Source organism: Sapajus apella, unplaced genomic scaffold (assembly GCF_009761245.1).
Source record: "Sapajus apella isolate SASKATOON/1434 unplaced genomic scaffold, GSC_monkey_1.0 scaffold6, whole genome shotgun sequence".
Classification (NCBI taxonomy): Eukaryota; Metazoa; Chordata; class Mammalia; order Primates; family Cebidae; genus Sapajus; species Sapajus apella.
The window spans coordinates 11263669-11289663 of NW_022436946.1; the positions used below are offsets into that span (position 1 = coordinate 11263669).

The 25995-nt window shown below is 40.2% G+C and overlaps 1 protein-coding gene and 1 pseudogene across 9 annotated transcripts in view; both read right to left on the reverse strand.

Annotated features, from left to right (window-relative positions):
* ECT2L (epithelial cell transforming 2 like) overlaps positions 1-25995 on the reverse strand; it is a 111123-nt gene that overhangs the window by 52259 nt on the left and 32869 nt on the right. For 7 of the 9 annotated variants that reach the window (XR_004267753.1, XM_032274626.1, XM_032274629.1 and 4 more), the window contains 4 exons: positions 13142-13304; positions 7748-8000; positions 6103-6271; positions 3941-4079 (listed from right to left, as the gene is read on the reverse strand). Coding sequence is in view for 8 of the 9 variants with exons in the window: in XM_032274626.1 (XP_032130517.1) it covers positions 3941-4079; positions 6103-6271; positions 7748-8000; positions 13142-13304 (724 nt within the window). In the remaining variant the exon portion in view is untranslated. The remainder of the gene's footprint in view (positions 1-3940; positions 4080-6102; positions 6272-7747; positions 8001-13141; positions 13305-25995) is intronic. The other 2 variants (XM_032274632.1, XM_032274628.1) reach the window with 2 other exon arrangements.
* LOC116549214 lies at positions 340-1308 on the reverse strand (annotated as a pseudogene).

Consider the following 25995-nt stretch of genomic DNA (forward strand, 5'->3'; position numbering starts at 1 on the left):
ATAAATACTATTAACAATGTGGGCCAGGCGCGGTGACTCATGCCTGTAATCCCAGCACTCTGGGAGGCTGAGGCGGTCAGATCACAAAGTCAAGAGATCGAGACCATTCTGGCCAACAGGGTGAAACCCCATCTCTACTAAAAATACAAAAATTAGTTGGGTGTGGTGGCATGTGCCTGTAATCCCAGCTACTCGGAGAGCTGAGGCAGGAGAATCACTGAACCTGGGATGTGGAGGTTGCAGTGAGCTAAGAGGTCACCACTGCATTCCAGCCTGGGCAGCAGAGCGAGACTCCATCCCCCCCAAAAAAATATTAGATTATTTTCTTCCAACCTTTTTATCTTTGTGTATACCATGCACAAAGACATATAAATAACCTTTTCTTTTCTTTTTGCTGTCCATAGCTTACTGTCTTTATGTGAAAAATCCTCATAGGAAATTGTTTGGTTTAGCTCTCAGCAGCCCGCTCCTGAGCTCTGAGGAAGCTTGCTGCCTTTAGAGCTACGCGGTCTTTCTTCTGAGCAAGGGACATTTTGCGCCGGTTCCACCTCTTCTCTTTAACTTCTTTCTTGGGGTTCTTTTCATAGACTGGATTCTCTCGTGTAGCAGCATGAGCTTTCTTACACATCTCCTCCATCATGTCTGGAGTTACGCTGTTCTTTATGCATTGAGAGAACTGTTTCTAGCATCTTCATCTTCCATTAAGTAGCGCATGTAATCTGCAACGTTCTGGCCCATGATATGCTTCTGGTGTATTTCTGCATTAAATTTCCTACTTTCAGAATCATAACCAGAGCATGGTTTGGTACTGTGAGTGATAGACAAGCCTCCATCCACAGCTCCCTTCAGGGCACCAAAAACTTTATTGCCAGTGGTAGTTCTCGCAAGGCCTGCATCCAAATAGCAGATAAAGGCCCCTGGCTGACCATCAGTGCTTTTCACATTGTATTCATCACCAGTTACCTCCACTTGGCCTTCATAGATCTTGTCCATGCCAAGCCCATTGAGAAGCCTGTGGGCCAGCAGCAGGCCAGTACAATATGCTGCAGCAGAATTTGTCAGGCCAACCTTCATACCATATTTTGGCAGTTCATGTGCTTATGCTGTGCAGACTATCACATTCCCCTCTATAGGGGAATAAGCAATCTGACAAATGATATATCTGTTTGTCACATGAATTATCCTGTATGTGGGTGTGTTGCATTTATTTTTAACTTGTATCACCAAGCGTTTCCCAGCATAGTGATCACTTCTTTTACCCTCTGGTTGTCTTCTAAATTTCACCTGGTATTTCTTAAAGTAGGCCTTATTCTTTTTTTTTTTTTTTTTTTTTTTTTAAATGGAGTTTCACCTTGTTATCCAGGCTAGAGTGCAATGGCACAATCTCGGCTCACCGCAACCTCTGCCTCCCAGGTTCAAGCGACTCTCCTGCCTTAGCCTCCTGAGTAGCTGTGATTACACGCATGTGCCACCACGCCCGGCTAAATTAGTTTGTATTTTTAGTAGAGACGGGGTTTCACCATGTTGACCAGGATGGTCTCAATCTCTTGACCTCATGAACAACTTCAACAAACCCCATCCTGCAAAACAAGACCTGTATACGCGGCACGAGAGAGACCTGCAGGCCCAGCAGCGCTAGGGGGCAGAAAGGATAAATAACTTTTGAAAAGTAATAGAAGCCAAGCACGGTGGCTCACACCTGTAATCCCAGCACTCTGAGAGGCCAAGGCTGGCAGATCACTTGAGCTCAGGAGTTTGAGACCAGCCTGGGCAACATGGTGAAACCCGTCTCCATAAAAAATACAAAAATTAGGTGGGTGTGGTGCTGGTGGTGTTCGCCTGTAGTCCCAGCAATCCTCCTGCCTTGGCCTCCCAGCATGTTGGGATCATAGGTGTGAGCCACCATACCCAGCCAGCATGATGCACTGTTAAGCACTGGGGAAACTATGGCCCACATGGAGATCAAGGCTCTGATCTTGCTTTCATGTGGATCCACTGAGCTCACCAGTTGTCAGTGATTAGGGCTGACTCCTAAATGCCCAGAAGAAGTGAGTTCGTATCTTGAAAGGAGCCATTTTATTACAAATAGAAACTTTTCTAAGTAAATGTCCCTATGTGTGCATATTAATACATACAGGTACACGTGTATACATACATATACACCCACATATATAAATACTATTATCTTCCAAGGTCTTCTTTGTACTTCCTTTAAATTTATATTATTCATATTAAAATTAAAATCTGTAACTTCACATTATTCATATAAAATTAAAATCTATAACTTCATTATAGAGAAAGCATATTTTAGTTTAATGGTACCTTAATTAAATCATAAAACAGGATTTCTGACATTCTTCTTTTGTGAGATGGTGGTTACATAGTACTATTAAATTATTTGAGAATTCCAGAGAAGTTTTAAAGTAATTCTTAATCAGTATGCTCCTTTTTTGGATTAAGTGCAACAAATTCAAAAATTTATTGGACATGCACATTGATACGGTTTGGCTTTGTGTTCCCACCCAAATCTCATCTTGATTTGTAATCCCCATTATCCCCACGTGTCAAGGGACGGAACTGGTGGGAGGTGATTAGATCACGAGGGCGGTTCCCCCATGCTGTTCTCATGACACTGAGTGAGTTTTCATGAGATCTGATGGTTTCATAAGTGTCTGGCATTTCTCTTGCTCATTCTCTCTCCTGCTGTCATATGAAGAAGGTCCTTGCTTTCCTTAGCCTTCTGCCATGATTGTAAGTTTCCTGAGGCCTCCCCAGCCATGTGAAACTGTGAGTCAATTAAATCTCTTTCCTTTGTAAATTACCCAGCCTTGAGTATTTCTTTATAGAAGTGCGAGAACAGACTAATACACAGACACACTCACAAATGCTCAGACACACAGAGATCCACATGTAGCATCAATGGGTGAAGCTAAGAGTGTTGAAATTTTAGGATTTTAGGTTCTAGTGTTTGAAACTTTGACACTGAGTAAATTGTCACCTCTCAAAAGGCTTCAGTTAAAAGTCTGAGCCTTTAATACTTTTCCACATAATTTTGATTTATGATTACCTTCATTAATTCTGACTTTAAAAACTATTTCGGGTCTATACATTTTCACTTAGATGATTTTATTTATGTTTAATTTACTTAATTTATTTTATTTTATTTTAGACAGTCTCACTCTGTCACCCAGGCTGGAGTACAGTAGCCTGATCTTAGGTCAGTGCAACCTCTGCCTTCCAGGTTCAAGCAATTCTCATGCCTCAGCCTCCTCAGTAACTGGGACTACAGGCCCGTGCCACCACACTTAAGCTATTTTTTTTGTACTTTTAGTAGAGATGGGTTTTGGCCATGTTGGCCAGGCTGGTTTTGAACTCCTGATCTCAGGTAATCCACCTACCTTGACCTCCCAAAGTGCTGGGATTACAGACGTGAGCCACTGTACCTGGGCTTTAATTTTCTTTTTTCCTTTTTTTTAAAAAAATTTTTTTTATTATTTATTTATTTTTAAATTTTGTTATAGACAGGGTTTCACCATGTTGGTCAGGCTGGTCTTGAACTCCTGACCTCAGGTGATCCACCCGCCTTGGCCTCCAAAGTGCTTGGATTACAGGTATGAGCCACCATGCCCAGCCTAAAATGAAGATTTTTCTTTTTTTTCTTTTTTTTTTTTTTTTTAATAGAAACAGTCTCACTCTGTTGCCCAGGCTGGAGTGCGGTGGTGTGACCACAGCTCACTGCAGCCTCTGCCTCCTGGGCTCCAGTGATCCTCCCACTTCAACCTCCCAAGTAGCTGGGACTACTGGTATGTGCCACCACACCTGGCTTGATTTTCCTTTTAGAAGTTGAATCATTTTTCATACACATGGTGGCCAAAAGACTGTCACACACCCTCTAGTGTAGATTAAATCAGGACAGGACTGGTCTCATAACATACTCTACCTCATATGCAGGAATCCGAGAGGATATTAATATGAAGTGTGGCCGGAGAGCACATGAAGAGCTGTCATCATTTTTATACACTCCATGCCAATTTTTCTTTGATAATAAAGGGTAGGAATGGCTTCCAGAAATATTGCTTCTAAGGAGAAAAAGGAAAGACATGAAGTTTTAATTTTCTTTTACCTTGAGTTTTGGTAAGTGAGCAGCATATGTGCTCTGGGCATCAGCTCTACTCTGCAAGGCATGTGGCCTCCATGCCTTAGCTTCTCCCTGTGTTTTGAGGGGCCAGTAGCAAATGGAGCTCCTGGGTGGGGTGGGCCAAATCTGCTCTCTGAGCCTCTCCTCTGCACATGTGGGATGCAACAGTCTCTTGGAACTTACTTAGCTCATACTGGGCACTTAAATGAATGTAATGACATATTTGGGAGTTCAAAAGATATTTAAAAAGTAGCTGAGAGATTTTGAATTTCCTTCTAGGCCTCAGTTTTTCCTGAATAATCTCCACACACACACTCTCACATGTACACTTTTTATGTGTGTGTGTATACACTTTATATATGTATGTGTGTATACACTTCATATATATATATGAAGTATGTGTGTGTATTATATATGTGTATATATATATATATATATATATGTTTCCAGCTACTCAGGAGTGTATATATATAAATATATATATATATTAAGTGACAGGGTCCTGCTCTGTCACCCAGGTTGGAGTGCAGTTGTGTGATCACAGCTCTCTGTAGCCTCAAACTCCCAGGCTCAAACAATCTTTCCCATCTCAGCCTCCCAGGTAGCTGGGACCACAGGTGTGTGCCATTATACCCAGCTATTTTCTACTTTTTATAGAGATGGGGTCTCACCATATTGCCTAGGCTGGTCTCCAACTCCTGAGTTCAAGTGATCCTCCCACCTCGGCCTCCCAAAGAGCTAGGAATATCGGCTGAGCCACTACGCCTGGCTTCTTAAAATCCTTTAGGTGCCTTGGACAAGTAAATGTACGTACACACATTCACAAATGTTCAGACACATAGAGATCCTATGTAGCATCAGTGGGTGAAGTTGAAAGACTGTTGGAATTTTAGAGTTTTAGGTTCTAGTGTTTGACACTTTGACATGTGGGTAAGTCATGTCACCTCTTTAGGCCTCAGGTTCCTCATTTGAAACATAGGTGAGTGAGATTACATGATCTCTAGAATCCAAAGTTAAAAGTTAAAAAGAAATTCTAAGTAGATGCACAATTGTGATGGTTATGAGAGTCAGATGGAATTGAATTTCCGGTAATTTCACTGTATAGTATGATTTGGTAACTGAATGCAGCTGATGTTTCTCTATTTTGGGTAATAAAATTATATTTGTACATACAAATATAAATGGAAGTTATATTTGGGTACCATTTGGATACTCTTACTTCATAAAAAACACTTGTGGAAAAATGTAATCTTTGCTCAATCACTTTATTCAGAAAATATACTACATCCACAATATAGCTTCATTGCAGAGTTGAGAATATGTGAAGTCAGGCTCGGTGGCATGCATGTAATTGCAGCTACTTGGGAGGCCAGTGGGAGGATCGCTTGAGCCTACAGGTTTGACACTAGCCTGAGCAATGTGGCCAGACCTCATCTCAAAAACAAACAGAATATTTAAAATATAAGTTTTGGATATTATATGTTTACCTCTTCAGAAAGCATGTTTAAGACCACTGTTCTAGAAAATTAATTATCTCAGCCAGGTGTGGTGGCTCATGCCTGTAATCCTAGCACTTTGGGAGGCTGAGGTAAGTGGATCACGAGGTCAGGAGATCAAGACCATCCTGGCTAACATGGTGAAACCCCATCTCTACTAAAAATACAAAAATTAGCTGGGTATGTTAGCACATGCCTGTTATCCTAGCTACTTGGGAGGCTGATGCAGTAGAATTGCTTGAACCAGGAGTTGGAGTTTGCAGTGAGCCGAGATCGCTCCACTGCACTCCAGCCTGGGCGACAGAGCAAAACTCTGTCTCAAAAAAAAGAAGAAAATTAATTATCTCTACCAATATTTCATAGGATATGAGCCACAGAAGATTTCTGCATGTTAGCTAAATTATTGTAGAATGAATTATTGGTATCAGGGGACGGTGCTGAGCCTTCAGTAGATGGAATTTTACTTACTGCTTGGGCAAGGTTTCTAACGATGTCAAAACAAGCTGCTTCTCCAAAGCTTCATGTGATCCTGCTCGCTCCCTTAGAGTCTGGGAGAGGCGTGGTTGGCATTTGGGCTTTGGCATGCTAGAGCGGCCCATTCCACTCACCCAAGGGGGTCGAACTTTGAATAACTCCTCTGAAAAACAAAGAGCAGCAGCGGGGCTGGTTACTTCATGCTTCTCCCAGTCAGGTCCACACAGAAAAAGGCATCAGAAATAAAGCTGTACCAGGGCAAGGTTCCAAATGACAATAATTATAGCCATTTTCACACACTGGGCTTGGATTTCTCATGCTCTCGGCACTGTGGCTGCGAGCTACCAGTCATTTCAGGTCAAGAAACAAAGCTCAGAGAACAAGTAACTCTTTTCTTGTGGAGACCAGTTAATCAATTGCTAAGTGTCACATTTGTTTGTGCCCTTCTTCTTGTCTTCAAGCAATTTCCTATGTATCACAATCTCACCAGAGGGTGAGTTAATTGGAAGAAGGCATGGGAGAACTCAAATCAGTTTTGCCATTTTCTTTTACACACTGCATAAAGCATAAGGCCTAGCCAAGGCTGGCCGTTGTGGCTCTCACACCTGTAATCCCAGCACCTTGGGAGGCGAGGGTGAGTGGGTCACTTGACCCCAAGAGTTCAGGACCAGCATGACCAGCATGGTGAAACCCTGTCTCTACTAAAAATACAACAAATTAGCAGGGCATGGTGGTATGCACCTGTGGTCCCAGCTACTCGGGAGGCTGAGGTGGAGGATCACTTGAGCCTCAGAAGTGGAGGCTGCAGTGAGCCAGCGATCACGACACTGCACAGCCTGGGTGACGGAATAAGACCCTGTCTCAAAAAAATAAAAAATCAAAAGGGGGCTTAACTGAAAGAGAGAGGCTTTTAAAAAGAGAGAGAGGAAATGGCTGGGTGTGGTGGCTCACACCTGTAATCCCAGCATTTTGGGAGACTGAGGCGGATGGATCGTCTGAGGTCAGGAGTTCGAGACCAGCCTGGCCAACGTGGTGAAACCTCGTCTCTACTAAAACTACAAAAATTAGTTGGGCGTGGTGTCACATGCCTGTTATCCCAGCTACTCGGGAGGCTGAGGCAGGAGAATAGCTTAAACCTGGGAGGCGGAGGCTGCAGTGAGCCCAGATCACGCCATTGCACTGTAGCTTGCGTGAGACTTTGTCTCAAAAAAAAAGAAAAAAGAAAGAGCTGTCCTCTCTTTCCTCTCTTTTTTAAAGGCCATTTTTCCTGCTTCCATTCTTATTTTCATTTCTCCTCCTCCTTTCACCACTCCCAATTCCTGTTTTGGACCTATTTATTTGCTTTTTGCCCATGTTCACACATCTTTCCTCTTCTCGTTTTTGGTTTTATAAGCCTCAGAGGAGCCAGAACAGCGATGGAGGCACTGATATTTAACCTTATTTTGTCTGAAATCTGTTTTTCTGGTCAATTAACTTGAAATACACAATAAAAAAGAGCTCATCTTGAAAATACTTTAAAGACTGCCACCCACAGAGTATTTTGAAAGATAGGGCTGTCTTCCTCTGTGGGAATGGGTATGTGAATCCATTTGTTTCTACAATATTTATATAAGATACAAAGTTTTAAAATGCTACTTACTCCTACGAAGTGCAATTTTCTCCCAAATTCTTTTCCTTAGGCACTTTTCTCTATGTCTCTCTAGTAGTTCCTCATCTTCTGTTTTGGATTCATTCAGCGTCCCGTAAGTAGCAGCAGCCTCCCTGGGTGTCAGCCAGTCTAAGTGGGACACACAAGCAATGTAATGGCGCTTCCAAGCACCATACTCGTTATCTGTTGGAGTATAGGGCAGAAACCATCCGAACTTAATGCATTTGGGCATCCATAAGCAATCCTTCAGAAACAAGAGGAAGAGGAGTCACAAATTGTTTTCAGACAGTTTTCCAGCAATAATATTTTCAGGTACACAGATACCTTTTTCATTACACTGAGATTTCTGGTACTAAAATCTCCTGTGCAAATTTGTATGCAAATTCATTTGTTTCTACAATGTTTATATAAGATATAAGGTTTTTATTTATTTATTTATTTATTTTTTTGAGATGGAGTCCCACTCCATCACCCAGGCTGGAGTGCAGTGGTGCAATCTCAGCTCACTACGACCTCTGCCTCCCGAGTTCAAGCAATTCTCTTGCCTCAACCTCCCGAGTATCTGTGATTACACTTACATGCTACCACCCCTGGCTAATTTTTTTTTTTTTTAAGACAGAGTCACGCTTTGTTACCAGGCTGGAGTGCAGTGGCATGATCTTGGCTCACTGCAACCTCCAGCTCCCTGGTTGAAGTGATTCTCCTGCCTCGGCCTCTGAGTAGCTGGGATTATAGGCATGCACCACCACACCCAGCTAATTTTTGTATTTTTGGTAGAAACGGGATTTCACCATGTTGGCCATGATGGTCTTGGTCTCCTGACTTCGTTATCTGCCCACCTTGGTCTCCCAAAGTGCTGGGATTACAGGCATGAGCCACTGCGCCTGGCCATATTTTTATATTTTTAGTAGAGGCGGAGTTTCCCCATGTTGGCCAGGCTGGTCTGGAACTCCTGACCTCAGGTGATCTGCCCACTTCAGTCTTCCAGAGGCTGTGCCTGGCCACATACAAGGTTTTTATTTATTTAATTTAATTATTTATATGTGTATATATATATATTTTTGTTTTTTTTTTTTTTTTTTTTTGAGACAGAGTCACACTCTATCACCAAACTGGAGTACAGTGACGCAATCTTGGCTCACTGCTACCTCTGCCTCCCAGGTTCAAGCAATTCTCTTGCCTCAGCCTCCCAAGTAGCTGGGATTACAGACACTCACCACCATGTCTGGCTAATTTTTTTTTTTCTTTTGTATTTTAGTAGAAACAGGGTTTCACCATGTTGGCCAGGATGGTTTCAATCTCTTGACCTCATGATCCGCCCACCTCAGCCTCCCAAAATGCTGGGATTACAGGCACGAGCCACCGCACCCAGCCCAGATACAGGTTTTTCAATGCTGTTAACTGACTTACTATCTGAACTTGACTTTGAAGAAGCGTATCTTGTTCCACAGGAAAAATACTATTTGATGAATATATATATTATATGTGAATGTATATATTAGTCATTGTTGTGACACTTATCTAATATTCCAATAGCATTTGGTTACATTAACCCTAGATTCTGATAATTTAGCTTCTAGCAATAGTGGAATAGTTTATTTCAGATTAACCCTCTCATTGACAATAATCTTGACTGAACCATACGATATCGCCAGTATGCAACCATTTTGATATATGAAGACAGAAAATTTCATGTGGTTTGATCTAATGAAATATATAGACCAAATATAAAAACAGTTATTTGAAGGCTATATTATTGAGCTATCAATGCAATAAGGACTTGTTCAACCAAGACCCCAGAAAGAAGGGAAACCCAGAGAGGTAAGAGCCTGATATTTGGTATCACTTTTTATTTCAAAGCATTTGTCAGTTCCAAAGTAAAGTTTGTTATCCTGAGAAGCAGAACAGAAAGTTATGACTAAAAGGCTTAGATGCTAAAAAAGAATCTTAGGCATTCTCACAGGGAAGAGAGGACACAAATGGAAATTTAGGGCCCATTAAGAAGAGCCTTGGTAATCATACCAGCTTTCAGCTAAAATTCTTTTCTGCTTTGGGAGGCCAAGGTGGGCAGATCACGAGGTCAGAAGAACAAGACCATCCTGGCTAACATTGTGAAACCCAGTCTGTACTAAAAATAAAAAAAATTAGCCAGGCATGGTGGTGCATGCCTGTCATCCCAGCTACTCAGGAGGCCGAGGCAGGAGAATCGCTTGACCCCAGGAGGCAGAGGTTGTAGTGAGCTGAGATCATGCCATTGCACTCCAGCCTGGGCAACAGAGCAAGACTCTGTCTTGAATTAAAAAAAAAAAAAAAAAAAAAAAAAAAAGATTCTTTTCAGGAAGGATAATACTGAATTAGACAAACTCTCACAAAGACTGAATTCAGCTTTGAAATATCTCATTCCTTGACTGGATTCGTATGATCTGTTCCTAGCATTTAGACAGGCCAGAAACAAAAGGAAATTCTCTCTGGGGGAAGATAACATCACCCAGAGACTCAAAGGATCACATCGATTTTGTAAACTCAGTATCTGGTACTCAATCAAAATCAACTAGAACACACAATAGACAAGAATCTTTTGTGTCTTCTTTTTGGTTTTTAGTAACTGTAGAGAGATCCTCAGGTAATCCAAATGTTGTAATTATCAGACATGAACTTTGGGGAAATAAATACTCTATAATTAATATATCTAAAATAAATGACGAGGTGGAAAATTTTGGCAAAAGAATTAAATCAATATCCTAAAACTGAAAAATATAATAAATGTATAACTCAATGGATGGGTTTAAGATCATATTAGAATCTAGCTAAAGAAACAGTAAACTGAAAGATAGGTCCGAAGAAAACCCAGACTGAAATAGTGAAGGTCACAGAAATGGACAATGTGTATAAAAGAATATGAAAGTTATGGGACATAGTGAATCTTTCCAACCTATAAGTATTAGAATCCTAGGAGAAAGAGAATGGGGCAGAATCAATATGAAGAAATAACATCTGAGAATGTTTCAAAACTGATGAAAGACACTGAGTCTCAGACTCAAAAATCACTGCAAAACACAAAACAAGATGGATGTGCGCGCACACACACAGACACACACATGCCCCTAGGTATATCACAACGGCATTACTGAAAATTAAAAAGTCTGAAAAGCAGCTAGAGATGATAGAAATGTTACCTTTAAAGGACTAACAATAAAACTTCTGACTTCTCAAGAAAAAAACAGTGGAATATTTTCAAAGTTCTGTTAAAAAAAATTAGGTGCCAACCTAGAATTAAAATTTCTTATTAAAATATCCTCTAAGTATGAAGATGAAATACTTTCAGACACACAACCAAGAGAATTTATCAGCAGCACACCTGCACTGGAGGTAATATGAAATAGAATGCAAAAGGAAAATGATCCCAAATGGAAACTCAGAGATGCAGGAACAGAAGAAAAGGAGCTACGGAAAGAAAAAAAAAAAAAAATTAATTAATATATATATATATATAAATATATAAATACAAATATTGACTACATAAATCAATAGTAATAAAGATTTATGAGATACGTGTTTGTGTTGTTTATTTTATACACTTAACGCTTGAACAATGGTTTGAACTGCATGGGTGCATCTGTACAGTTCCTTCTACTCTGCCATGCCCAAGACTGCAATACCAACCCCTCCTCTTCCTCATCCTACTCAGTGTGAAGATAAGGATGAAGATTTTTACAACGATCCACTTCCACTTAACAGTAAATATATTTTATGAATTTTTAAATAATCTGTTCTCTAGCTTGCCATATTGAAGAATACAGTATATAATACACATATCATACAAAATATGTGTTAATTGACTATTAGTGTTATCAGTAAGTCTTCCGGTCAACAGTAGGCTATCGTGGTTATTAGTATATATAAAATAAAAATTTTTTAATAAAAAATGCACAGAAACTGAGAGGAGGGTAAATGAATTTAAAGGGTTCTATGCTCCTTGCATTGTCTTAGAAATGGTAAGATAATATTAATACAAGGCTATATGTTGTAATCTCTATGGTAAGATATCAATACAAGGCTATATGTTGTCATCTCTATGGTAACCATGAAAGAACTGTTAAAGAATCTATAACAATTGAAAAAAAAATTTAATCATGCAAAGGAAGACAGGCAGAGGGAAAAAAACATAAACAGGACAAACAAAAATAGTAAAAGGATGAATTAAGCACAAATGTATCAGTGTTAACAGAAGTGTAAATGGACTAGGCCAGGCACGGTGGCTCACACCTGTAATCCCAGCAGTTTGGGAGGCCGAGGTGGGTGGATCTCTTGAGCCCCGGAGTTCGCCAGCTTGGCCAACATGGCAAAACTCCATCTCTACTAAAAATACAAAAATTAGCTGGGTGTCGCGGTGCATATCTATAATTCCAACTACTTGGGAGGCTGAGGTGGGAGGATTGCTTGAGCCTGGGAGGCAGAGGTTGCAGTGAGCCAGATAGCACCACTGCATTCCAGCCCAGGCAATAGAATGAGATCCTGTCTCACAAACAAGTACGTGTATCATTACATTTTTTAAAATATTTTACAAGAAAATGAAGAAACAAAGACGTCAGAGGCAGAAATGATGGCAAAGGATGTTGATTTTAAACAGCTGCTGCTGTTAACGGCTTTCAACTGCTGTGAACCGATCTCAATGTATGTTCTTTAACAGGTGTTAGTAAGGGGTCAGTTGAGGCAGTGGTCGGGTAGCAGTTTCTAGCGCTGAGTTATTAGAGATAAAATAATATGCAAAACCTAAAGCGTAAATTTTTCATGAAGAAAAGTGAACTTTTTTAACAAAGATAAAATGTTCTCTAAATAATTATTCTGAGTACTGTATTTAAAGATTTTCTTTTTTGAGACAGAGTCTTGCTCTGTTGCTCAGGCTGGAGTGCAATGGCACCATCTCGGCTCACTGCAACCTCCACCTCCCAGGTTGAAGCAATTCTCCTGCCTCAGCCTCCCAAATAGTTGGGATTATAGGTGCCTGCCACCGCGCCCAGCTAATTTTTGTATTTTTAGTAGAGACAGGGTTTCACCATCTTGGGCATGCTGGCCTCAAACTCCTGACCTCATGATCCACCTGCCTCAGCCTCCCAAAGTGCTTGGATTACAGGCCTGAGACACCACACCCGACTAAAGATTTTTTAAAGTAACATGAATTTTTGGACTAGTCTATGTTCCTTCTTTATTTTCAGAAATACATTATTGTTTTTCACTTATCCCCATTTTTTCTCTCCAGGGTAAGTTAACGATGGATCGGGTGCCCTCAGCTATTGTCTTCAGGGAAGGGCGCTACCCCGGTACCCTCGTTACAGATTACAGCTGTACTCATGCCCGATTACTGGGAAGTGACAAGTAGTGAACCTGTTCAGTTAAAAACTTCCAGGCCCAGCTGACTTGAGCGGCTGCACACAGATCTTTCGGACTCAGAAAGGAAAAGATGTATAGAGAAATGAAGCGTGGTAACACTGTAGAGAAATCCACTTTGGCCACTTGCTTCCTTTCTGAAAACCAGTCTTGGACAAACCTAAAAAGAAAGAGAAATTTAGTTTAGAACACTAATGTCTAAAATTGACTAAAAAGCCAGGATAAATATTGGTCGTTGTTCTTTCTCCAAAGTTATACCTATAAAAAATAATTAAATCCCAAAAAAACATAAATCTAGATTTTAGAATATATATTCAGGCTGGCTACAGTGGCTCACGCCTGTAATCCCAACACTTTGGGAGGCCAAGGCAGGCGGATCACTTGAGGTCAGGAGTTCGAGACTAGCCTGGCCAACATGGTGAAACCCCGTCTCTACTAAAAATACAAAAAAATCAGCCGGGCATGGTGGTACGTGCCTGTAGTCCCAGCTACTCGGGAGGCTGAGGCAGGAGAATCACTTGAACCTGGGAGGCTGAGGTTGTAGTGAGCCAAGATCACACTACTGCACTCCAGCCTGGGCAACAAAGTGAGACTCCGTCTCAAAATATACAGACAAAAAAAAAATTGTATTCACTTTGAATTATTCATTATAAAAAGGAAGACAAATAATATCTAAAATTCACAGGAATAAAAAAATCTTGGAGTAAATCTAGTTTGCTGTGATTTTCAAGAGAAAAGGCTATAAAACCTTTTCATTATAAATTTAAAACAACTCAAGATTTTTAATGGAGTTGAAATTCAAAACAAAGATATATTCACTGAGATTTTTTCGTGTGGTTTTTTTTTTTTTTTTGAGACCAGTGCTTCTAGAATAAATTTCTTTTTCCTTTTAAGTGGCTGCTTCTATTACAAGACCAAATTCTCTCCCCCACTGGAGCTAACACACTATATTACGTGATTTATTTAATCTTCCTTTTGACACAAAGCCGGCCACGTTCTGAAATGCCAATCATTTCTCCTGATTGGGTAGCAGGTATAGAAGTAACTGCTCTAGTGTGCTAGTCTAGTCTGGGAGAGTCTAACTAGTCTGCTGTTATGAGTCAGTAACAGGGTTTGCTCAGCCTGGTGTGGCCACAGGAAGAGTGTGGAGATACTCAGTAGGGCACGAGCCATGTGTAGAAGGGGAGAAAGAAGAGGCGGTGGCTTCTGAATGGCTGGAAGATTGGTTGTTTACAGGGGGTTAGGGGAAAAAAAAATCTAAAGATTGTGGGAGCCAGGTTTCTCACTTGTGGAAAAAGGATCTACAAATAAGTAAAGGAGGAAGGCTAGACTAATCTAGATGGAGTTGGAGAGAAATTAGAGATATCACTGTAAAATCTCATCTTTTAAAATATGTATATAAATGAATGATATACAAATAGAGACAGATGGCTGTATATGTACATGTGTGTACATGTATTTCATCTTCACTTAGGGCACCTAAAAGCAATGCCATCCCAGAAGCAATGAACACATCATCAACTCAGATCTTGGTTTCTCAATTCCATTCCCTAATAAAATAAGCCAGGGCAGGCCGGGTGTGGTGGCCTGCACCTATAATCCCAGCATGTTGGGAGGCTGAGGTGGGCTGATCTCGAGGTCAGGAGTTTGAGACCAGCCTGAAATCCCAGCTACTCAGGAGGCTGAGGCAGGAGAATCGCTTGAACCTGGGAGGTGGAGGTTGCAGTGAGCTGAGATCGCATCATTGCACTCCAGCCTGGGCAACAATAGCAAAATTCCATTTCAAAAAAAAAATAATAAGCTAGATCTTACTGGAGAAATGGCTGATGCCAGGGCAGGGGCAAGGAAAGTGTAAGATGGGTCTGGAACATCTTGGGACACCAGAAAATAAGGAAATACTTAAAGAATCATGGACATACTAAAAGAATACAGAAGCCAATTTATTAATAAAGTTGCTCCCACTGGCAAAATATGGAATAATTTGAGTATCAAATAATTAATGTAATATAGCCTATTGAATAAAATAGGCACCCCTGAGTCCATACTGTTATAAACATACCTATGAATGAATAAGTAAGTAGGGGAGAAGGAAAACTACCTCACAAAAGAATACCAATTAATACATGCAAAAGGAATTAAGAAATTAGGAAATCACTGCTTGGAGGCCATCATAGTAATAACTGCTTTAAATAAGAATTATCAATGAGTGTCTCACGCCTGTAATCCCAGCACTTCGGGAGGCCAAGGTGGGTGGATCACCTGAGGTCAGGAGTTTGAGACCAGCATGGCCAATGTGATGAAACCCCATCTCTACTAAAAATACAAAAGTTAGCTGGGCATGGTAGTGCGTGCTTGTAATCCCAGCTACTCAGCAGGCAGAGGCAGAGGCAGAAGAATCACTTGAACCCAGGGAGCAGAGGTTGCAATGAGCAAAGATTGTGCCACTGCATTCCAGCCTGGGTGACAAGAGCAAAACTCAATCTCAAAAAAAAAATCAATGAATGCTAAAATAGCGGCGAAGGCTTGATAAGAAACAGAATATTTACATAGATTAAAATAGTTTTTGATTATTTTAAAATTAATCAAATACTTTAAAGTTGTTTATCAAATATAAATTAAGTACAAAATAATAATTATCTTAAGGGATATAGTCATCACCAGCTATGGGACAAATTGATACGCTACGTCCCCTGATGCGGTCTACTGAGAAGAATGCAGCGTCATTTCCAGGCTATTCCTGCCAAGGAAGTATAACCTGAACATAATCTTGAGGAAGCATCGAGGGTCATTCGACAAAGCAGCAGGCCTGTGCTCTTCTAAAGTGTCAAGTCATAAGAGGCAAGGAAAACCTGAGCATTTGCTCCACATCAAAGGCAGATCTAGAGACATGGAAACTAAATACAGTAGATAACCCTGGACTGAATTCTGGACCAAAAAGAAAAGCGTGGCTATAAAGGACATTGCTGGAGCAATCAGGAATATGGGAATGAAGTCTGCGGGTGGATGTACTATTGTATCAGGGCTGATTTCTGGTAATGCTGGATGTACTTTGATTTTTCAGCAGCGTGTCCTTGTGTTTTAGGAAACACACATTGACACAAAGTAATGGGTGTCACATTTGTAATGTACTCTCAAGTGATTCTAAATAATAAGGCAAAAATGATAAAATGTTAGCTATTAAACTGTTAGCATTTTTTTTTTTTTTTTTGAGACAGAGCCTGGCTCTGTTGCCCAGGCGGGAAGTGCAGGAGCATGATCTCAGCTCACTGCAACCTCTACCTCCCAGCCTCAAGAAATCCTCCTACTTCAGCCTCCCAAGTTGCTGGGACTACAGGCGTGCACCACCATACCCGGCTAATTTTTTTGTATTTTTAGTAGAGATGGGTTTCACCATGTTGTCCAGGCTGGTCTCAAACTCTTCAGCTCAAGCGATCTGCCTGCCATGGCCTCCCAAAGTGCTGGGATTGTGGGTGTGAGCCACTGTGCCTGACCACATAACTACGAAAATGTTAACTAAATGGGGAAGTCCAGATGAAAGGGATGAAAACATTATTTGTACTATTCTTCCAACTTTACTGTAAGTTAAAAATTATTGCAAAATGAAGTTTTTTTTTTTTTAAGTGGCTAAAATAATTTTTAGGCCAGGTGTGGTGGCTCATGCTGTAATCCCAAGACTTTGGGAGGCCAAGGCAGGCAGAGCATGAGGTCAGGAGTTCAAGACCAGCCTGGCCAACAAGGTGAAACCGTCTCTACTCAAGATACAAAAAATTAGCCAGGCTTGGTGGCACACAACTATAATCCTAGCTACTCAGGAGGCTGAGGCAGGAGAATTGCTTGAACCCAGGAGGTGGAGGCTGCAGTGAGCTGGGATTGCACCATTGCACTCCAGCCTGGGTAAGAAAGTGAGACTCCATCTCAAAAAAAAAAAAAAAAAGAAAAGAAAAAAATTTTTTTAAAGTTTGCTTTAGTTCCAAGTTTTAACGATTGCTGATTTATTTTCTGTGTTCCTCCTCCCCTGGCCTTACGTCACTGCTCTTTTTTGATCCCTGTCCATGTAGCCTTGTCACGTTCTGAGACAAAACAGAGTGGCCTAAAATGAACCTGTTGGCATGCTGGTGTGAGGAGAGAGAGAGAGAGAGAGTGTGTGTGTGTGTAAATGGGGACAAAGAATGGAGTGGGGCCTGTACGGGTAGCATGTAGTATCCACAGACAGAAGTGTCACTTGATCTTGTCAGTGTCAATGATAAAGCACAGGTAATAACTGTCATTTCCTTAGATAGAGATTAACATTCAAGCTGAATCAGACTGTGACAATGCCAAGAACAGTTAATCTCTAATGAATTACTGTCCTCATTGCGTGAGGTAGACTTCAGGGCCGTTTTGCTAACCTTTGAGGTAAGTTTTACTCTCATTTACTTGAAATTATAAGATAGATTTATAAAAGAAGAGACAAAACAGAAATGTTTCCAGCCTCCTTTCCAAAGAAGGGCCCCAGTAGCTTTAAATTTTTGTGTCTTCTCTTCCCATCCTACAGCATCTATTGCTCCATCCCCACAGAGCAAAGGAGAAGAACTAAATATGAATTACTTCCAAAAGTAAACTGCAATTATACATATTTTATATTTGTTCTTATTCTATGCTGCTACAAGGACACATTTGAGTATAATGAATCTTAAGAAGAAAGGAAAATGCTTCAGTCACATTAAAAAAAAAAAACCTCCATACATGAGCAGCAGAACTAAGGTAGGGTAGTCTGTAGCAATGGCATTGCAGGGCTCATCACATTTTAGTTAATGTTGCAAAGTAAGAAATCCGTGAAGAGAAATGACAACATGTAAGGAGACAATGAACGAAATGTGCTTTGCTCATTTATTGTGACAAGGATAGTTTCATTTAAATAATTCATGATAATGCTTTGCAGTGTGCCACTGAATGTACAACGTGTACTTTGCAAAAATAACAAAGCTTAGTAATGCGGGACTTGAATTTAATTCTCTGCTCTTAAATTTCTGGTAAGAAGTAGAAAGAGGCTGCCAAAATTGTGATGAAAATGACTAGAGAACAGCTTGGAGAGAGGCCTGTGGAGGGGAGAGTGGATCTGGCAGAGGTCCCTGTTTTCTGGTTGCCTAGGTAGCACCTCTAAGTCTTGTCTGGTGGCTTCTTTGCAAACACTTTATGGCTCGGTCAGGGTCTGTGGGGCTGTTCATCCCCCAGTTTCAGTCCCTGGTGCATGGTAGTTTTTTTTTTTTTTTAAATTAATTAATTAATTATTTTTGAGACGGAATCTTGCTGTGTTGCCCAGGTTGGAGTGCCAGGACACAATCTCTGCTCACTGCAACCTCTGCCTCCTGGGTTCAAGCGATTCTCCTGTCTTAGCCTCCTGAGTAGCTAGGATTACAGGCACCCACCACCAAGCCTGGCTAATTTTTGTATTTTTAGTAGAGATGGGGTTTTGCCATATTGGCCAGGCTAGTCTCGAACTCCTGACCTCAGGCGGTCCCCTGGTGCATGTTTTAATGGGGCTGAAAGGAGATGACACAAGGGTAAGGGCATCCATAGGTATTTGTGCAACTCCTGAGTTGCATAAAAAGGAAGAGAAGTTGGCAAGTGACAAATACCAATGGCCACACAAATGTGCCTTTGGATCCAACAATTTGTCTTCTAGAGGTTTTTCCTAAAACAATGATTAAAGATATGTCTAAGGATTTAGCTAAAGGATGTTTTTCTAAGGGTTGTTTATAGTAGCAAAAGGTGGGGAAAACAAGTTAAATGTCTGAGATAAGTAATGGCATATCTATAAAATCTAATATTCCTAGAAATCAGTAGACTGAGCTGAAAGGGGAATCTATAATGATATGGTTTGGCTGTGCATCCCCACCCAAATCTCATCTCTTGTTGTAATCTCCATAATCCCCACGTGTCAAGGGAGGGACCTGGGGGTGGGTCAGTGGATCGTGGAGTGGTCTCCCTCATGATGTTCTTGTGATAGTGAATTCTCATGAGATCTGATGGCTTTATTGGCATTAGACAGTTCCTCCTTCACACACACACACACACACACACACACTCTCTCTCTCTCTCTCTCTCTCTCTCCCCCCACCGCCTCTCCCTCTGTCTGCCACCATGTAAGATGTGCCTGCTTCCCCTTCCATTCCATCATGATTGTAAGTTTCCTGAGGCTTCCCACCCATGCGAACACTGAGTCCAATTAATGCTTTTTTCTTTATAAATTTTCTAGTCTTGGGCAGTTCTTTATAGCAGTGTGAAAATGGACTAATACACTATGAACTAATTTCAAACAGCTAAAAGTGCTGGGATTATAAAGCATAATCTCTTCAAAAGGAATAGTAATGAAAAAAAGGAATCAGCAAGTTATAGAAATTTTTTTTAAAAAACACCAGGACAGTAAGTGGGAGCTGAAATTGAGAAATTCATAGGATAATTGGGCCCAGTCTTGATGATTAGTGCTAAACTTTCCTATTGACAAGAGTTCAGACCTTGCAGGGAAGAAGCAAGGAAGCATACCTTCTCCTGGGTTGCTAAAGAAAAGGGAGACCTAGGGGAAATCAGAACAGGCCTGCACCCTGCATAGGCTTTAGTCCATATTAAATCTTCTGGCACATTAGAGACCTTGGGCTACCACAGAAACATAAAAACTGGTGAGAAAATAAGAAATCTGAAGGGTTCCCAGAGAGGAAGGTACAAATGTGAACCATCCTGTGTGCCTCCCCAACCCAGGGCAGTTATCCTCCCCACGGAAAATAACCTCAGATTAAAACACCATGAGGGAGGGCCAGCAAATAAACAAGAGATCTGTCACCTCAAGAGGTGAAGGTAATGAAATAATCCAAGAGATTTTAACACAAACATGCTGAAAATACTCAAAGAGAGATCAAGGTAATAACGGGAGTGAATGTTTAAAATGTTCATTTGGAAAAGAGGAAAAAATAGACATTTGAAGTAAAAAATAAATAGTTTTTGAAATTAAAAGAAAATTGAATGAGTTGGATAATAAAATTGAAACCAAAGGAGGGAAAACTAGAGAATCTTAAGCAAAATCTGTATCATTGAATATTACAAAGTCATTAAAAATAATAAAAAATTGAAGATATTTCACTTGGTTTCATGCACTATTATCCATATGAGAGCTTTATGCAGCATACAAAGTTCCTGAAATGTCTGGCAAATTTTGTATCTATGCACATATGCGTCTTCTCTGGGAGATTTATAGTTTTGGTACAGCTTGAATACCTCTTTTCAAAGAGCTGATGACCCAAAATTGTTTAAGAACTAAATTGGTATGTGCTTGTTTGCTGTGGTTGTACAGTTCATTGATTCACTTATTAAATCAACATTATTTTGAATCCCTTCTTATATTCTGGGGTTATGATGAGACAAAAAAGAAAACAAAAAATGGCACAATTCCTGCCTTTATGGAGCCTACAGTATGGTTAGGAAGACAGCAGCAATTTCTTAAAAAGTCTAATAAATGTAAAATTACAACTGTAGTTAATCTTCTAAAGAAAAAGTACAGGCCGGGCGCGGTGGCTCATGCCTGTAATCCCAGCACTTTGGGAGGCCGAGGCGGGTGGATCACGAGGTCAAGAGATCGAGACCATCCTGGTCAACATGGTGAAACCCCGTCTCTACTAAAAACTACAAAAAAATTAGCTGGGCATGGTGGCGTGTGCCTGTAATCCCAGCTACTCAGGAGGCTGAGGCAGGAGAATTGCCTGAATCCGGGAGGCGGAGGTTGCGGTGAGCCGAGATCGCGCCATTGCACTCCAGCCTGGGTAAAGAGCGAAACTCCATCTCAAAAAAAAATAATAAAAAAAAAATAAAAAAAAATAAAAAAAGAAAAAGTACATGTGTGGAAAGGCTTCCCTGCAGGAGCTAGGTGGTTAAAGGCAACTGGGAGAAGAGGGCAGTAGAGGTAGAAGAGCCTCCTATGTAGACGGCAGTGTGAAGGGCAAAGGCAGCATGGCATCCCTGAGGAGCTGGAAGAAGGTGAGTTGGGCTAAAGCACCAGGAACTGGAGAAAGAGAAAGCTGAAGGAGTGGGTAGAGCCATATCCCTGCAGGGCCTTGGATGCCATGTTAAAGGTTACAATTTTTAAGCTAAAAATGTTAAACGGGCATGATGACACGGTTGCAATGCCATTTGAGAAGCCAACACTGGCTGTACAGGGAGGGGTGAGGAAGTCCAAAATGATGGGGAGACCAATTAGAAGGCCATGGCCATAGCCCAGGCCAGAGATAATGGTGGGCTGGCCTAAGGGGGCATTGATAGAGATGTAGAAAATTGAACACACATCAGAGATATTGGGAGTGAATCAAGAAGTGGCTGTTAGATGACTCTTGGGTTTCTAACTTTTGAAACTGGATGGCTGGTGGTACCATTTATTAAAATAGAGAATTTTCCTACGATGATTATGTATACTTGTACACATTGGTTTTGAGGTGTTTTCAAGACATCCAAAATTAAATGTCAAGCAGCTGGATATATAATTAGGAACTCAAAGGCAATGTCTGGACAAGAGATAAAAATTACCTGATCACTGTTATAGAAATATTAAATAAAAGCCTGGGTATGGATTAAGTGCTCTACAGAGAGAGCAGAGTGAAAAGCAAAGCAGAGTTCACACAGGCTGGAGGAATGCCCACATTTAACAAGTAGAGGATTTGTCATTAAATAAGGAACACGAAAGGACAGGACTGAGAGGTAGGAGGAAGCCAGGTGAATCTTCTGTCATGGCATTCACAGGAAGATTGTTACTTCGTGGAATAAGTATTTGATCATACTGAAAACTGCAGAAAGGACAAGCAAGATAACTGAAAAAGTCCAAGAGTGCTTTGGACTCAGCCATATGGACTTTTAGGATGGGGTGAGTGGTGAGTTGAAACTGAGGATCTGGGGACAGTCTCTGCAGATGACTCTAGAGCAGGGGTATGGCTCGTGGACTACATCCATGTATTTTTGACATCTCTTTTTTGCAAAATGTTACTGGAACACAGTCACACCCATTTGCTTACATATTGCCTATGGCTACCTTCAAAGTGTGGCTAAAGTTAAGTACTGTAGTTGCAGCAGGGATCACACAGCCCACAAAGCCTAAGGTTGCTGCTCTCTGGCCCTTTAGAAAAGGCTTGTCCAGCCCTGTTGTAGAGAAATTGGAAAAGAAGGAACAGAGCACAGAACGCAGTGGTAGAAGCTAGATTTTTTGAACATACCTTGTTTTCTAGATGTGACTTCTGTAACTATAGGTCTTTCATTATGAAACAGAATTGAATTTGATAACAGTAATCCCTAAAATTTAAAAGCAAAAGGAAACAAACCTAATTGTGTATTGCGATAGTCGCATAACCATACAGATTGGAATTATTCCATTTTAAAACACACAAATTTGACTCGCATCCCTAAATGTGGCATATCTTAAGGACAACAAGAACTGCAAACATTATTTTTAACTGATTTCAGTAATGATATTGGGAATGGTAGTGATGGTTTTGTTATTTTGGGAATGTTGTGCATGTGTTATGGAACAAAGAAAAGGAGTAATTATGTTAATGTCATTGGGAACCAAGATTTCCTACGTGAGAGAAAGGAAATAGGGATGTGATACAGAAAGTTTCAATACAAATCCTGTTGACTTGATTTAAATTGAGAGTATGGATCTGAACTCATGATGCATTGTCACTTTTTTAAAAAAGATTTTCCTAGTTCTGCATATTAAAAATTCCTAGCAACTTGAACAGCCTTGTAAGATACTTATAAGAGTGCTTTATTAGGGCAATACCTAATACTAAATATTATTTCCAACCAAAAGGAACCAGGGCTCCTTGGAGAAATGGTGATCTCAAGTCTGGGGCAGGAAAAGGATAAGACAAGCCCAGAAAATTTTATCACACCAGAAAGAAAAGAAATTATTAGAAACCAGCAGGTGTGGTGGCTCATGCTCTGTAATCCTAGCACTTTGGGAGGTCAAGGTGGGGAGATCATTTGAGGCCAGGAGTTTGAGACCAGTCTGGGCAACATAGCGTGAGACTCCCATCGCTACAAAAAAAAAAATTAATAAAAACTTAGCCAGCACCCTAGCCTGAGTGACAGAGTGAGATTCTATTTCAAAATAGAAGAAGAGAAATTGACGCATGTCAAAAGAACTCAAGAGCTATCTTGAGGAGCCTCCCCTGGCCAGGAACAGGACAATTTGAATACCAATAAGAAAATAACTGAAATGGATTGAAACGTAAAAAGATACTTAAGTTCATGAGTTTATAATACTACAAAGAACTCAGTGATCAATTTTGGAGGATGACATAAAACCAAGTTATTGGTTAGAAAATTGGTAAAGAAAATTAACATGTATCTCTCCTGTACGAACTGTATCTCGGGAAAGCAACTCATTAATAAAAGAAAGTTTCTCTTCATAGAAGTATTCAAATTAGTAAACAAAAAAAGAATGACAAGGTAGTATGTCAACGTTTTACAACCCCTAATGAAACAGTAGACTCGTGCAAAGATTGTCAACGGCAGCTAACAGCGTACAGAAAAACCATTGGAAATCGCCAGCTTCTGAAAGAAGAACAAAACACCACCTTTGAAATATTCTTATCAAAAAAATCAAACCTGAATTTCATCAGGCCTCAAACTACCAATTTTCAGGAAATGCAAGAGGCAGAAGGCTACAATCAGCAAAATGCAGACTGTGGGAAACTACAGGACAAAAGAGAAAAGAAAAAGGGGGAAGAAAACATATATTAAAAGAAATTTAGAAGTCATATTAATTGTAACGTGTAAACCTTATTGGGTCCTATTTTAAATAAATTATTATTATTTTGAGATGGAGTCTCACTCTATCACCAGGCTGGAGTGCAGTGGTACAATCTTGGTTCACTGCAACCTCTGCCTCCCGGGTTCAAGCAATTTTCCTGCCTCAGCAGGAATACAACATAGTATTCAACGATACTATGTTGAATAGGAGTGGTGAGATAGGGAGTGGTAAGAGAGGGCATCCTTGTCTTGTGCTGGTTTTCAAAGTGAATGCTTCCAGTTTTTGCCCATCCAGTAGGATATTGGCTATGAGTTTGTCATATAGCTCTTATTATTTTGAGATATGTTCCATCAATACCTAGTTTATTGAGAGTTTTTAGCAAAAAGGTCTGTTGAATTTTGTCAAAGGCCTTCTCTGCATCAATTGAGATAATCATGTGTTTTTTGTCTTTGGTTCTGTTTATGTGATGGATTACATTTATTAATTTGCATATGTTGAACCAGCCTTGCATCATCCCAGGGATAAAGCTGACTTGATCATGGTGAATAAGCTTTTTGATATGCTGTTGGATTCGGTTTGCCAGTATTTTACTGGATTTTTGCATTGATGTTCCTCAGGGATATTGGCCTGAAATTTTCTTTTTGTAGTTGTGTCTCTACCAGGTTTTGGTATCAGGATAATATTGGCTTCATAAAATTAGTTAGGAAGGATTCCTTCTTTTTCTGTTGTTTGGAATAGTTTCAGAAGGAATGGTACCAGTTCCTCTTTGTACCTCTGGTAGAATTCGGCTGTGAACCCATCTGATCCTGGACTTTTTTTGCTTGGTAGGCTATTAATTGCTGTCTCAATTTCAGACCTTGTTATTGGTCTATTCAGGGATTCAACTTCTTCCTTGTTTAGTCTTGGGAGGGTGTATGTGTCCATGAATTCATCTATTTCTTCTAGATTTTCTGGTTTATTTGCATAGAGGTGTTTATAGTATTCTCTGATGGTAGTTTGTATTTCTGTGGGGTAGGTGGTGATATCCCCTTTATCATTTTTTATTGCATCTATTTGATTCTCTCTCTGATTTTCTTTATTAGTCTAGCTAGCAGTCTATCTATTTTGTTGATCTTTTCAGAAAATCAGCTCCTGGATTCATTGATATTTTTGAAGGGTTTTTCAAGTCTCTATCTCCTTCAGTTCTCCTCTGATCTTAGCTATTTCTTATCCTCTGCTAACTTTCGAATTCATTTTTGCTCCTCTTTTAATTGTGACATTAGAGTGTTGATTTTAGATTTTTCCTCCTTTCTTTTGTGGGAATTTAGTGCTATAAATTTCCCTCTACACACTGCTTTAAATGTGTCCCAGAGATTCTGGTACGTTGTGTCTTTGTTCTCATTGGTTTCAAAGAACATCTTTGTTTCTGCCTTCATTTCATTATTTATCCAGTATTCATTCAGGAGCAGATTGTTCAGTTTCCATGTAGTTGTGCGGTTTTGAGTGAGTTTCTTAATCCTGAGTTCTAATTTGATTGCACTGTGGTCTGAGAGACAGTTTGTTATGATTTCTGTTCTTTTGAATTTGCCGAGGAGTGTTTTACTTCCAATTATGTGGTCAATTTTAGAATAAGTGTGATGTAGTGCTGTGAAGAATGTATTTTCTGTTGATTTGGGGTGGAGAGTTCTGTAAATGTCTGTTAGGTCCACTTGGTCCAGATCTGAGTTCAAGTCCTTGATATCCTTGTTAATTTTCTGTCTCATTGATCTGTCCAATATTGACAGTTAGGTGTTAAAGTCTCCTACTATTTTGTGGAGTCTAAGTCTTTTTGTAGGTCTCTAAGAACTTGCTTTATGAATCTTGGTGCTCCTGTATTGGGGGCATATATACTTAGGATAGTTAGCTCTTCTTGTTTCCTAGATCCATTTACCATTATTTAATGCCCTCTTTGTCTCTTTTGATCTTTGTTGGCTTAAAGTCTGTTTTATCGCAGACTAGGATTGCAGCCCCTCCTTTTTTTTTGCTCTCCATTTGCTTGGTAAATCTTCCTCCATCCCTTTATTTTGAGCCTATGTGTGTCTTTGCATGTGAGATGGGTCTC